This window comes from Heliconius melpomene, chromosome 14 (genome assembly GCF_056956725.1).
Source record: "Heliconius melpomene rosina isolate 202511_hmr_F chromosome 14, ASM5695672v1, whole genome shotgun sequence".
NCBI classification, from domain to species: Eukaryota; Metazoa; Arthropoda; class Insecta; order Lepidoptera; family Nymphalidae; genus Heliconius; species Heliconius melpomene.
In genome coordinates this window covers 7305120-7318140 of record NC_140402.1, presented here as the reverse complement: position 1 = coordinate 7318140, position 13021 = coordinate 7305120, and the positions used below count along the sequence as shown (strand labels likewise).

Here is a 13021-nt window from a genome sequence, read left to right as displayed (position 1 = left end):
AATAAAAGATATTTGATTTCTATATTTTATTTATCAAATATTTCTTGCACTTTGACTTAAGGCTTAACGGTATAAAACCACATTGACTATTGATCCAAGTCTCTTATCACATCACAGCCAACTTACATTTAAAGTACGTAAGATATTACTACAATCATTTACAACGAGTATTTTAGTGGAGTTAAAATTATTATTTATATTTATTACAAAGTTCTAGGAATGTATCTTAAATAAATATGAGTATCTTTATAAATTGCATCTATATAGGAATGTAAGGAACTAAATTCTAATTAATATGAGAACTTTTCAAGTTCATTTTAATCTGTATGTTTTTTTTAATTTTATTATTTTATCCAAAGGTTTTTAATATTTTACATACACCTCCATCGTATACAATGTTAAAAAGCAATAGAAGTATATGGTTATTCCTTACTAACTTTGGTATATTCTGACTAAATACATTTATTTATATCCTTAGGTTTTTATAAATTACTATTTGCTCGCCATTTTAGCTTATTACACTATTTTACAATAATTATAAAACAATTACAATAGTTTATCAATTTAAATCCTTTCAGTATGCGCCATAACGACGTTAGAAAGGATAAATGTCATATTTAAATCATTTCTACTCATACCATATAAAGCATTTAAGTTAAATATCAAATTCATGTCAACATTAGCAATATTTGAGAAATATGATGATGGCCAAAAGTAGGCAATTTTTAATGTTATTGATAAAAAAATGGCTGAAAATCTGCCAATTTTAATTTTGTCGCTAAAAAAAGATAAGTTGTCTATGCACGTTTAATTCGATAATTATCTCGTGCAAATAAACAAGCTATATACAAAAGTATAATGATAATTTATATTACACATATATTAGCTTACCTAAGTAGATTATAGATATGTATAAAGTTTTAAAGCTTTTCCTTCAAACTTGTAATAATCACGCTAGAGAGAAAGAAAGGTTATTTAAAATTTATAATTATAAAAGACCAGTCGCACGAGCAAAAGAATGCGATTGTATATACGACAGGTTCGATTCCCATACGAGAAATACAATATTTAATATATATATATATCCCGTTTTGGTAACGAAGCAAAACCCGGCGTTGGGTTCCGCCAAAATAAAATAAAAACCGTAATTTTCATACATATTTCACTATAAACAGTTAAACATTATAACACTTATTTCACGGTAACGACGAGTAACTTCATATAATCTCATTATCGAGTCCGTACACGTCTGATACCGACGTGTCGCTAAACAACACCATTGATGTTGTTGATGTTGTTGATGTTGTTGATGTTGTTGTTGTTGTTGTTGTTGTTGTTCATATGTTTGTGTGATCCGTTGTGGTTGTAGGAGGAGTCGCGGCGGCCGTGCCTGTCACTTTGTATGGAACTCCTCGCTCTGGCTAGAGTCGCTGCGGATATTTCCATAGAATCTCCGTGGGGGAACCGTGAACCCCTTCTCAAGCCGTTTCGACATCGTGTATTCTGGAAATAGTAATTAATGTATATAATTTGGAAATAACAGAATATATCTATTTAGTGCTTAGTGTTATTTGTTACGGAGGAAGAAGAATTAACCAAATAATTCAAATTACGCTTAAATATTATTACATTTTTTTTATTTAAATATGTATTTTTAAAGTGAATATATAATCTAAATATAGTGAAAATATTTCATTTATCTACGGTTGTGGAGATTGTATGTGTTGTGTACGTCCGACTCCCACTCAAGGGAATGAATTATTATTTAATATTTTTTCGCTCTGGCACCTAGGAAAAAATCCGGCGGAATGTTTCCAGAAATTGGCGGAAAATGAACAAAAGAGTGTAGCAGAGTAGGCAGAGGAAACACTATGTTTCAAAAGTCAAAGTCAAAATATCTTTATTCCATAAAAATGCTTAACATTTACTTGGACATGTCATAAAGTAGAAAAAAAAATGCAAATTAAAAATAACAAAAAAAATGTGCAATTTTGACTTGAAAAAAGCCCGTTCAAATGGTTGAGCTCATGAGAAGATACAGGCAAAGAAACTCATGGCCACTCTTTTTAAATGCCAACATTTGTTACAAATTACAATTAACAATTTTAACTTAGAAATAGAGCAACTCATTTCCAAACATCTTTATCGCGAACATAATCTTTAACAGAGTAATATGCTTTTTGGCAGAGCCTGTGCTTTACCACTTTTTTAAATTTGTTCAGTGATAATTTAACCATGTCGTTTGGAAGTTTGTTATAAAAGTGTATACTTTGACCTACGAATGAGTGAGATACTTTATGGAGCCTAGAGAAGGGCACAGCAAGCTTATTTTTATTTCTTAAATTATGTTGATGGAGGTCACTGTTTTTATTAAATTTATTAATATTTTTATGCACATATACTAAGTTATCGTAAATATATTGGGAGTGTAGTGTGAGGATGTTAAAGTCTTTGAATTTATTTCTTAGTGACTCCCGTGGACCCATTTTATAGACTGCTCGGACAGCCCGTTTTTGGAGCACAAAAATGGTATCTATGTCAGCGGCACTGCCCCAAAGTAATAGGCCGTAAGACATAATGCTATGAAAATAGCTGAAGTATACTAAACGCGCGGTGTCAACATCGGTCAGTTGACGAATCTTACGGACAGCATACGCTGCCGAACTAAGTCTACCAGATAAAGTTTCTATATGCGGACCCCATTGTAACTTAGCATCTAATGTTATACCTAAGAAAACAGTTTCATTAACTACTTTAAGTTCCTCATTGTTCATCAAAACCCTGGTTTCTACTTGTTGCACATTCTTAGTGAAGAACCTGATACATTTAGTTTTACTACTATTTAAAAGCAAGTTATTGACACTAAACCAGTGTAATATCCTAGAAAGAGCATTGTTTACATCGTCAATTTCCAATTGCCGTCTATTAACCTTAAAAACTAAAGATGTATCATCTGCAAACAACACTATTTCACAGATATCTCTCATAAGGTGAGGTAAGTCATTGATGTACAAAAGGAACAAAAACGGACCCAGAATAGAGCCTTGTGGCACCCCCAATGCTACAGGTGACCCGTGTGATAGTTTCCCGTTGACATTTACTTTTTGAATCCTATCACTTAAATAAGAAGTGAGAAGATCCAAAGCAATGCCTCTTATACCATAGTGGTGTAGCTTCCTGATAAGAGTTTTATGCTGCACACAGTCAAATGCTTTGGACAAGTCACAAAACACCCCAAAGGCATCACGTGACTCCTCCCAAGCCGCGAATACACTCTCTAATAATTTGACCCCAGCATCAGATGTTGACCTTCCACGAGTGAAACCAAATTGACCTGTGTGCAGTAATTTATTTTTATTAAAATAAGTAAGAAGCTGACTGAGTATCAGCTTTTCAAAAATTTTACTAAACGTAGGTAGTACTGAAATCGGTCTGAAATTTGTAGGGTCTTGCGTACTACCTGATTTAAACAATGGAGTTATTTTACTATATTTCATCAAATCAGGAAACACTCCACAATCAATACATCTATTAAAAATTGTAACTAAATCAGGAATCAAAATATCAATTAAAGAATTTATGATATTAACTGAGACACCCCACAAGTCGGCTGTCTTTTTCATACTAATTGATTTGAAAGCTACACTAATGTCTGAATAATTTACATGACGGAAAACGAAACCATTATAAAATTCGGGAACATTGTCTTTAATTAACGATTCTGCAATAGTGGTAGAAGAACCTAAATCGTTTGTTAGACTGACTGGGAAAGTAGAGAAAAACTTTTCAAATGCAATGGCCACTTCCAAATCGGAATCAACAATGTGACCGTCAATACTAAGTTTAAAATTAGAATCTTTCACTCTAGTTCTCCCAGTCTCGGCATTAACAACCTTCCAAGTGGCTTCAATTTTATTATTACTATTTCTGATTTTTGTTTTAATAAATAAAGATTTTGCAATTTTGCAAACACTTTTGAAAATTTTAGAGTAAGATTTTAAGTACTCTTTAAACTCTTCACCACTATTAAACTGTTTTTCATAATATAACATATACAGCGTCTCCCTACTCTTATAAATACCTGCTGTGGCCCAGTCACCAAAGATAGGACTATCGGTAATTGTAATCTCTTTGGGAGTAAATATTGAATGAAATTTATTAATAAAAGAGTAAAAAAAAGAATTGTACAAAGAATTAGGAGGTAAAGTTATATCTAAAACTAGTAAATTAGTTAGTAAACTAACTCTCATACGTTCCAAACGACTAGCTGTGACAGGTACAAAAGCAATTTTTCTCTTAGCCACCTGTTTTTTCTTACTAGAGAATTCTACTAGCTGACCAGAGTGGTCAGAATCCAATTTATTAATAATGCTTTTGTAGCATGGAATAATGTCAGTAAATATGTTATCTATACAAGTACTAGTCGTAGGAGTTATTCTGGTTGGCTCCATAAATAAATTAAGTAAATTGTGTGACTTAAAAAGACTTAATAAATTTATGGTGGGACTTAAACTTTCCAAAATATTAACATTAAAGTCCCCACACACTAACAAAGGCTTACCCGACTTGGTAAGTTTGCTTAAGGCCTCATCCATTACTTCTAAAAATAATTTTAAATTGGCGGAGGGAGGTCTGTATACACATATAACAATGAATTGCTCTAGTTGAACACACGCTAATTCGATAGAACATTCTACAGAAAGGGACACAATATCTTTTCGTTCCTTGAACTTAAGGTTCTTGTTTAATATAATAAGCGACCCCCCGTGTATTGTGTTGACTCTGCAGAATGAGCTTCCTACCCGGTGGTTTCTGAAATTAAACATGAGCTGGTTCACCTTTAACCAATGTTCAGTAATACACATAATACTAATTTCCTCCGAGTTCATGAATAATTCCAGCTCTAGCTGCTTGCCCCCCGTCAAGCAACGGATGTTCTGATGAACTAATCTAATAGACTTAACATTTTTATTATTATTTTTGCATGGATATTGTGATGTGCAGTGTGCGTTATCATTGTAATTTAATTGTAAAGCTAGCTGGATCAAAGGGTTATTTAATAATAAATTAGAGCTAGAGGTTGCTACCTCTGTTGTCTGAGAAATTAATTTAAATGTTGAGAAATGTCAACAGAATGTAAATTATTAGACATAATGTCAGAATAAATTGGAATGTCAGTCTGCTCAATAGAAGCAGTTGAAGTAGTAGCCAAGTTCTTGGCTGATAAGTCAAAATAATAGGATAGCACAGAAGCTATCTGTCTCTTAAACCTATGGCCAAAGTAATATTTACTTTGAGTCAAAAATAAAGTTTTACTAACTATTTTGTTAGTGTCAATTAAATGTAATTTGTCATTATATGTGCTTATGGTGTGCAGAGTAGAGTTTAGCTTAAATCTGTAATTATTTTTCCTCTGCCTACTCTGTTATATGGGTGCGCTTTTTGGGATTATTGTTTAAACTCCATGTATCCTTTACGTATATAGGTATTTCAGTGAAGGGAAAGGTGATCGACCGATCAATTAACACTAAGCTTGATTCGTTTACTTAATTTGATTCAATTCCTTCTATATTTGTCTTAAACTTATCCCTCAAAACAAATGAAGGGGACCTTTTGTTAAATTTAATCAAAAGTAGTAAATTTTCAATCCACTCTCAATTTAAAATACATTAAGTGTTAAGTTCTAAGCACAAAAAAGTGTATAAAAAAGTATAAAAATCATAATTATCATTAAAAAGGTTAAAAAATGCAGCTTTGGCGTCTACCATATGATATCAGTGTCACGTATATAAGGTAAGCAAAAAAATAAGAATGCTATGCCTCCAGAGCAATGTGAGGAACGGAAGTCTTAACTCTAGGATCGGAGGTTCCCTCTGGTTACCCTGGTATGTGAGGGAAACATTGTGAAAATAGAAGAAACATAATTATCTTACTCACGTGTCCCGTTCTCCACGTCCACCGGTTTCTATTGAACGCCCCATACACTATGGGGTTGGCGCACGAGTTTGTGCACGAAAACAGCCACATTGCCTTTTGGAAGGCTGGATCCAGACTCTTTACTGAATCTTTGTCTATCCAGTACCTGTAACAGGTTTTTGGTAATAATTAATCTTATTAAGGCTTTAATATTGAAACTCCATCCTTATGAGATCGACGTCAACAAAATTTTAAAAGGAGTATATTTACTGCAGTAAATTATTTTAATTTTAAAAATTTCCATTACGATAGAAATACATAAATATTTGCTTATATTTAATTTTATATTTTGATTTTATTTAACAGAATCAATAAGATTTACCACAATTAGTTTATTATGAACATAAAAAGAAGACCAATAGATTAATATCTATATATATAAAATCGAAAGATCACTCACTCATCACGAAATCTCAGAAACTACATGTGCTAGGAATCTCAAATTTTGCATAAGAGTTACTTATAGGACGTAGGTGCTCGCTAAGACGGGAATTTGCAATATTCGATTTCTAAGGGGTTGTTTTTGGGGTCGAAAGTTTGTATGAAACTTCGTTACTATAAATGCTAGAAGTCTCAAATTTTGCATAGACGTCTCTAGGACGTAGTCATGGAGACAGAAATTAATAATAACATAGTTCACGCGGGTGAAACCGCGAGCGGGCCGCTAGTATAATATCTTTTTTTAACTTCACATTCATTGCAGATAATCAAAGACCACGTAGCACCAAACGCTACGGTCTCTACGTAACTCTTCTGCCCAGTTAATGGACGGGTCATCAACTTCTTCGTACATGTCCTCCTGCACAGGTCTTCATGCTTTTCCCCTGACCTTCCTTACTTATATAATACTTACCACATACAATAGCAATAGTAAGGAGACCAGCACGCGAAAAAGACTAGAACAATAGTAACTGTCATCTTGAGGGTCCTAGCCCTCGCACGGCCGAGGATGCCCACCCCACTTCTACGCATTTTATCTGAAACAAAATAGACATTTAACTGTAAGTTACAGTTTCATGCTTTTTCTCGTTTTGTAGAGACGGAATAATATGCAAAGACCGGTTCATTTTGCATTTCGTACTCTCTGGCTAAATCGCTAGGGATATGATGTGAAGCTAACAAAGAAAGAACTTTAATCACATATGTTTTAACTTAACAGTTTTCTTTCGTTAGCTCAAAGTTTAGTGTGGATATTTAAGTGAAATATAATGTGTAAGTATAAGAAAATATAAAGTTTTGTTTGTTTTACAGTTCTCTACTTTTATCTAATTTAGAGATATTAAGGCAAAAAAATATTAAGTTTCGGATCTTCTCTCACTTTGTGCTTAGAGTCGGACTATTCATAGTTAAAGTATTAAATTCTAATATAAAAAAATAATTTTCCTCTACATTAAAATTAAAAAATCTAGTTTTAAATCAAGTACCTACAACTTAATTTTATAGCTAAACTGCTGTCTTATAATTTCTTAGCTGAGGTAAAACAATGCAGTCTTTAAATAAAGGATTATCTAACTTAGGTCAGGTCATTCAAAGTTAAATAAAAACAAAGAGTTTATAGTTAAAAGCAATTTAGGCTTAATGTCAACTGTTTTAGAAAATAAGCTAATTTTATTTGTAATAAATCTCTACAATTTCACACTGAGAACACACTATAATTTGAATAAACATTTCTGTTTTATTTTTTGCTTTTAGAGAAATGACAAGAGACCAATCTACTAGGGCTAACCCTAGCAGAGGTCTCTTTGCAAAAACAAATTACAATGTGGCATGAATTTTATTAACCTTCTATACTATGTGGTCGTAATTTATATTTTAGAAATACTTAAATTCATGAATTTTTAGCTCTATATGGAATATTTATAATTATTAATTATATACTTAATTATATACTGAATTATATTCCCTCTACCTATCCTGCAATGTGCGGGATACCGCGTGAAGCTCAAATAAAAATAAGCATAAGCATCAATATATTTATGTAGTGTGTAAACATACAAAATGCAGTTTTGTGTGAAATGTTGGTCACTATCATATTTTTTACTTTCACGCTTGTAATTTTGCGGGATAAGTAGGACGATAGTCACGCTGCGGGGTAAAACGAAATTCATAGTCGTGAAAATTTAAAAAAAATCAACTATAACTAAAAAAAAATTCATTATTGTTTTAGATAAAATTAAGAAATTATTACGTTCCAAAATTCTCTAGAGGTTTGAGCGAAATGTTTTCTAGCATAAATAATTAAAGTTAAGAGCTATTTGAAATTTTAATCTTATAATGTTTATACAATTATATAATAAAAATAAATATTAAGAATATTTTTTTACTTAAAATCCTTATTTATTTCATTAAAAAACCAGATCCAGAAACCAGAGAGAACCTAACTACCTGCAGTGCCAAATAATGGAATCTCGACCTTAATAGATTTGATAACAATCAATTTAAAAAAAATATAGGGGCCGCCATTTTGTTCATTTAAAAAAAGCATTAAATGTAATTATAAAAAAAAATGAAAAAATTGTGTCACCCCCTTAGCCTATAAACGAGCTCACCAAAAGTATCTATCTATTTCTATATCTATTTATCTATCTACAGGTTCGACAATAAATTGACACATGTGTAGATACGTGAGAAACATAATAATACTCTATTCAAACACGTGCTCACTAAAGTAGGAAATCGATGTCACATGAATTCTATATAAGTAAGTATTTTTCTCGATATTCTCCAGACATTTTAGATAAGAAAATATATTTAATATTACAAATGGTTGCCTGCGTGATTCGATATTTGTTGTTTAATCACGTAACTGAATAGATTTGGAGGCAAATTGATTTTATAAAAAGGCTTTATTAATATTTTTTGGATATGTTTGTCTGGTGCTGTTGTAATTTGTTTTCGATGAGGTCTGACTTGACTGAATTGGAAATGACTAGATCAAAGGATGTATAGAAAAAATAATAATCAAATAAAATCCATTTTCTCTTCTTGTGAAAATTCTTCTTTTTTTTATCTTCTTCTTCGTTTTTTCTTTCATCTTATCCTCACCTTTAACCTAACAAAGGTATCCTAACAAAATTGTCGTTGCCAAACAGTATTGTAAATAGGTAGTTAATGTTTCAAAATGAGACTATAAATTTTAGTAACTTGTAACCAGTATAACAAAATATATTTTTTAAATAAGCTTTATCTCGCATATAGCAGGGTAGGCAAAAAGAAACTAGTGTTCTAACACTCCGTTCCTCACTTTCCGCTGAATTTTTCTAGGCATTTCGTTTTAAGTGGCGGAACTCAACGGTGGGCGTTTGCCTTGGTGTCAGAGCGAAGAAATGAAAATATGAATAAAATAATAATTCATTCTGCCGAGTGGGGATCGAACTATCGCCTTAAAAAAATGTTTTAGCTAAATACTAAACAGCGCTATACTTATAACGGTATTCTGTATATTTACCAATAAATTAAAATGACAACTTATTTTGTAGTATTTTATAATTCAAAGCTTTCTGAAATGTTTACTGAAGGATCTCTTTCTCGGGGTCAATTAAAGCGACGTCTAATTTCGATTCGTTACTATGGGATTACCCTTATTTATTTTGTAGCAAGAATGTTTACTTCCTATTTCCCTCTCAAATTTTCTGTTGTGGCTATTGCTTTATTTTTTTTTATCTTCTGCTATTATACATATACATATTAATTGTAAATATTCGAAGACAGTCGTAGCACAGAGGCACAAGCAACGTGTAGGAGCAACGGTTGTGGGTTCGATTACCACTCAAGAAAATAAAACGAGGTAACGAGGCAAAGCGCGGCGTTGAGTTTTGCTATTCAACACCCAGTGCCTCCAGAATTCAGCAGCAGTTATAAAAAAAACAGGAAAAAGGAATGACTTATTTTTGAAATGACAAAAAAATCTTAACATATTTTTTTTTGTTAAACATAAATTTTATATGTCTAAAATTAAATTTTCTTTAATGATTTGTGAAACACAAATAAAACACAAAGGAAACATACCAAATTCAGTGAAAGATTTTCATTACACCGAAAATAATAATGAAAATCTTTCACAGAATTGATTTGGTTCGTGACAGGCATTCCGACACAGATTTCGACACGAGCTGATCCTCTTGAGGGTTCAGTAATAAGCAAGCAATTACAATCGAACTGCTATTGACAAATATTTTTATGATAATTTGGGTTATTTCGGACCAATGTTCCGATTTTGTAGGGTTCATTGGATCTAATATAGGATAGTAATTTGGTGTATATAACAAATATATGATGGAAGGAAATCGATATGAATATGAAAAACAGAGAAATTATGTTTTCGTCTCTAATACGGAAAAATCTTTAAACTGCCACCGATTTTTATAAAATTTGAAATTTAGACTCTTAAAAATATTTCATGAATAAGCAAGCGAAGCTGCGCGCGTCCGCTAGTATTGTATTAATTGTAAACATGTATTTAACTTAATTGTTATTTTTTTAGGCAAGCCTTTAGACTATAAAACTAATATAAGTACAATTAGTGTAATATAATTTGACAGTCACACAAAGTAGTTACGACTAACTTAAATAAAATAAGAAGTTTTTAGCTTCATGATGCATCCCGCATATAGCCAGGAACCTAATGCTAATATAAGACATTCCATTCTCCACGTACCGCCGAATTTTCGAGACATTGTGTTTTGAATGGAGGAACTTAACGCTACGCTATTGCTTGGCTACCAGAGGGAAGAAATGAAAATATTAATAAATAATAAATCATTACCCCGAGTGGGAATCGAACCCGTAACCGTCGCGCTTACAGTCACACGATTGTGCCACTGCGCTACGATGGCATGTGATTTTACAATCGTACCGCAATTTTCTTAGTAAAAGATATACTTATAAAGAAAAATACTGTTCTACCATATATTAAAAGTACGCAGAAACCCCAATTTTCGTAGCGTCTTCGCGCATGAAGTGATATTTATTCTTAGAAACAAATTGGCACGTCAACCCTTGAAAGGTGGGGATTTTAAAAATCAAACGAATATCGACTTACTCTGGTATATCCACATCGCAGAGCAAAGTACACAAGCTTTTTCGTATTTGTTTGGTGAAGGCAAAATAAATTTTGCGTTTCTTTAAGCCCAAGAAAAAATAATAAAAATAAATAAAAATATAGTATATTATGTAAATAAATTGAACTATTTTTTTTATGAGACATGCAAGTAATGTTCTTGTCGTTGTCTTATTATATCATTAAAAAAATATAAAAAAATTAATGTAGCGGATTTTTTACAATTCTTATACCTATGTTTTCTACAATTTCTTATATTATTCTTTCCTTAGTATGGAATAACACTAAACCAAAATAATAAAAGATAATATATATTTTTTCAGCAAATCTACAAAATTATATACTTTAAATATATATTAAAATCATCACGAATACCTATTATTTTTCAATCTTTGTATAATATTATTTCATTGTATAATTTTCAGCATAATATTTATTTGTAAATGAAATTAAAAAAGGTTATTTATCTTTATTCTCATAAAACGTTACCAAAAAAATATAAATAAAAAATAATGTTAATATTATTAACAAATTTGAGTTGATCTTAATTAAAAATATACCAAGTACTAATAGAAGATAAGCACACATAAATTAATTGCCAACTGCTGTTTGTACGCGGGATAATTTTCTAATAACGTGTCGGAGAAGCGAGAAAGTAAAGGCAAAAGTAACCTTTGTGATTTAATTAAATGAATAAGTCTATTAATTTGTCTATTTTGACTTTAATATAGTACAATAAGGTACGTGGGTTCAGTTCTTATTTGATGCTTTTTTAATTTGACACACAAACGCCACTGACCACGCAATGCTTCGAATAATAATTCGACGGAAAGTGCAGAACGGAGTATCTTAACACTAAGTTCCCTCTGCATAGGCATAGAGAACGTAGTGTTAAGACATTCCATTCTCCTTCTTTCAGTAGATTTTTTGAGGCATTGCGTTTTTAGTGGGGGTACGTCGCGTTTACCTTGTTACCTTCTGGTAATAAGGTAAACGCGACGTACCCCTGAAGAAATGAAAATATTAATAAATGATAACTCATTTTTCCGTGTAGAAATCGAACCTATAACCGTCGATTTTACTTGTGCCACTGCTCCACCGCGGCCTCATAATATTAATATTAAAATTATTAATTAAAATGTATATATAATAAACTCCAAGCTTTAGAACTTGTACGCTTGACGTTTTACATAATATCCGAGAAGGCTTAACTTTTAACATAATATTAACAAAACAAATTAAAATTTTGTTCATTCTTATCAAGTCTTTATACATCCTTCCATCCATTTTGAGGTCTTTGTATCGTTGTCACTGACAGCGCCTGGCAAACGTGATTGTTGTGGATTCGATCCCCATTCAGGGGAATAGAAAATATAAATTTTCTTTCCTCTGGTAACTAAGCAAAACACGGCGTTGAACTCCGCCACGCGACGCCACGCCCGAGAACGGAGTGCCTTAACTCCATAAAACAATTTTGTTTTAATTTACTCCTTCTTATCAGTGTCAGTTTCTGTTAGCGTAGTTATCGTATTAGAGATATTGTACATATAAATATCTCCTATATGTTTTGTCTAGCCAAATATGAAAAAAAAAGCTTGTATATTATAGTTTTTTAAAGTTTAACCTTATAGTTATTGTAAATCCAAATTTGGTTAGAGGAAGCTTAAAAAATAAACAAAAATAAATCCGTGCTATTGTAAGTGGGGTTTTCCTATCAGATATGCGATGTTTTCGTTTAAGCAGCAGCAAATTGAGGCCAAATCAAATATTAAAAAGATAACAGTTAAAGCTAAAAACGACCTACTTCAATCAATTAATTTATCAGTTTCACGCTATATCCCGCAAACATCAGGGTAGGCAGATGAAACCCAGTGTTAATACACTCCGTTATCCACTTTCTGCCAAATTTTTCGAGGCATTACGTGTTGATTGGCGAAACTCAACGCCGGGCTTTTGTCTTGGCGCTAGATGAAGGAATGAAAATAA

General features: G+C 31.9%; 1 protein-coding gene across 2 annotated transcripts in view; it reads right to left on the bottom strand.

Annotated features, from left to right (window-relative positions):
- Positions 1–18: 18 nt before the first annotated feature.
- LOC146532226 (adipokinetic hormone/corazonin-related peptide receptor variant I-like) overlaps positions 19–13021 on the bottom strand; it is a 55587-nt gene continuing 42584 nt past the window's right edge. Inside the window, exons 6-8 of one of the 2 annotated variants that reach the window (XM_085197300.1) lie at positions 6830–6953; positions 5934–6082; positions 19–1503 (exon numbers count right to left, since the gene is read on the bottom strand). In XM_085197300.1, coding sequence (XP_085053426.1) covers positions 1394–1503; positions 5934–6082; positions 6830–6953 — 383 coding nt within the window. In that variant the 3' untranslated portion in view covers positions 19–1393. The remainder of the gene's footprint in view (positions 1504–5933; positions 6083–6829; positions 6954–13021) is intronic. The other variant, XM_085197299.1, reaches the window with a different exon arrangement.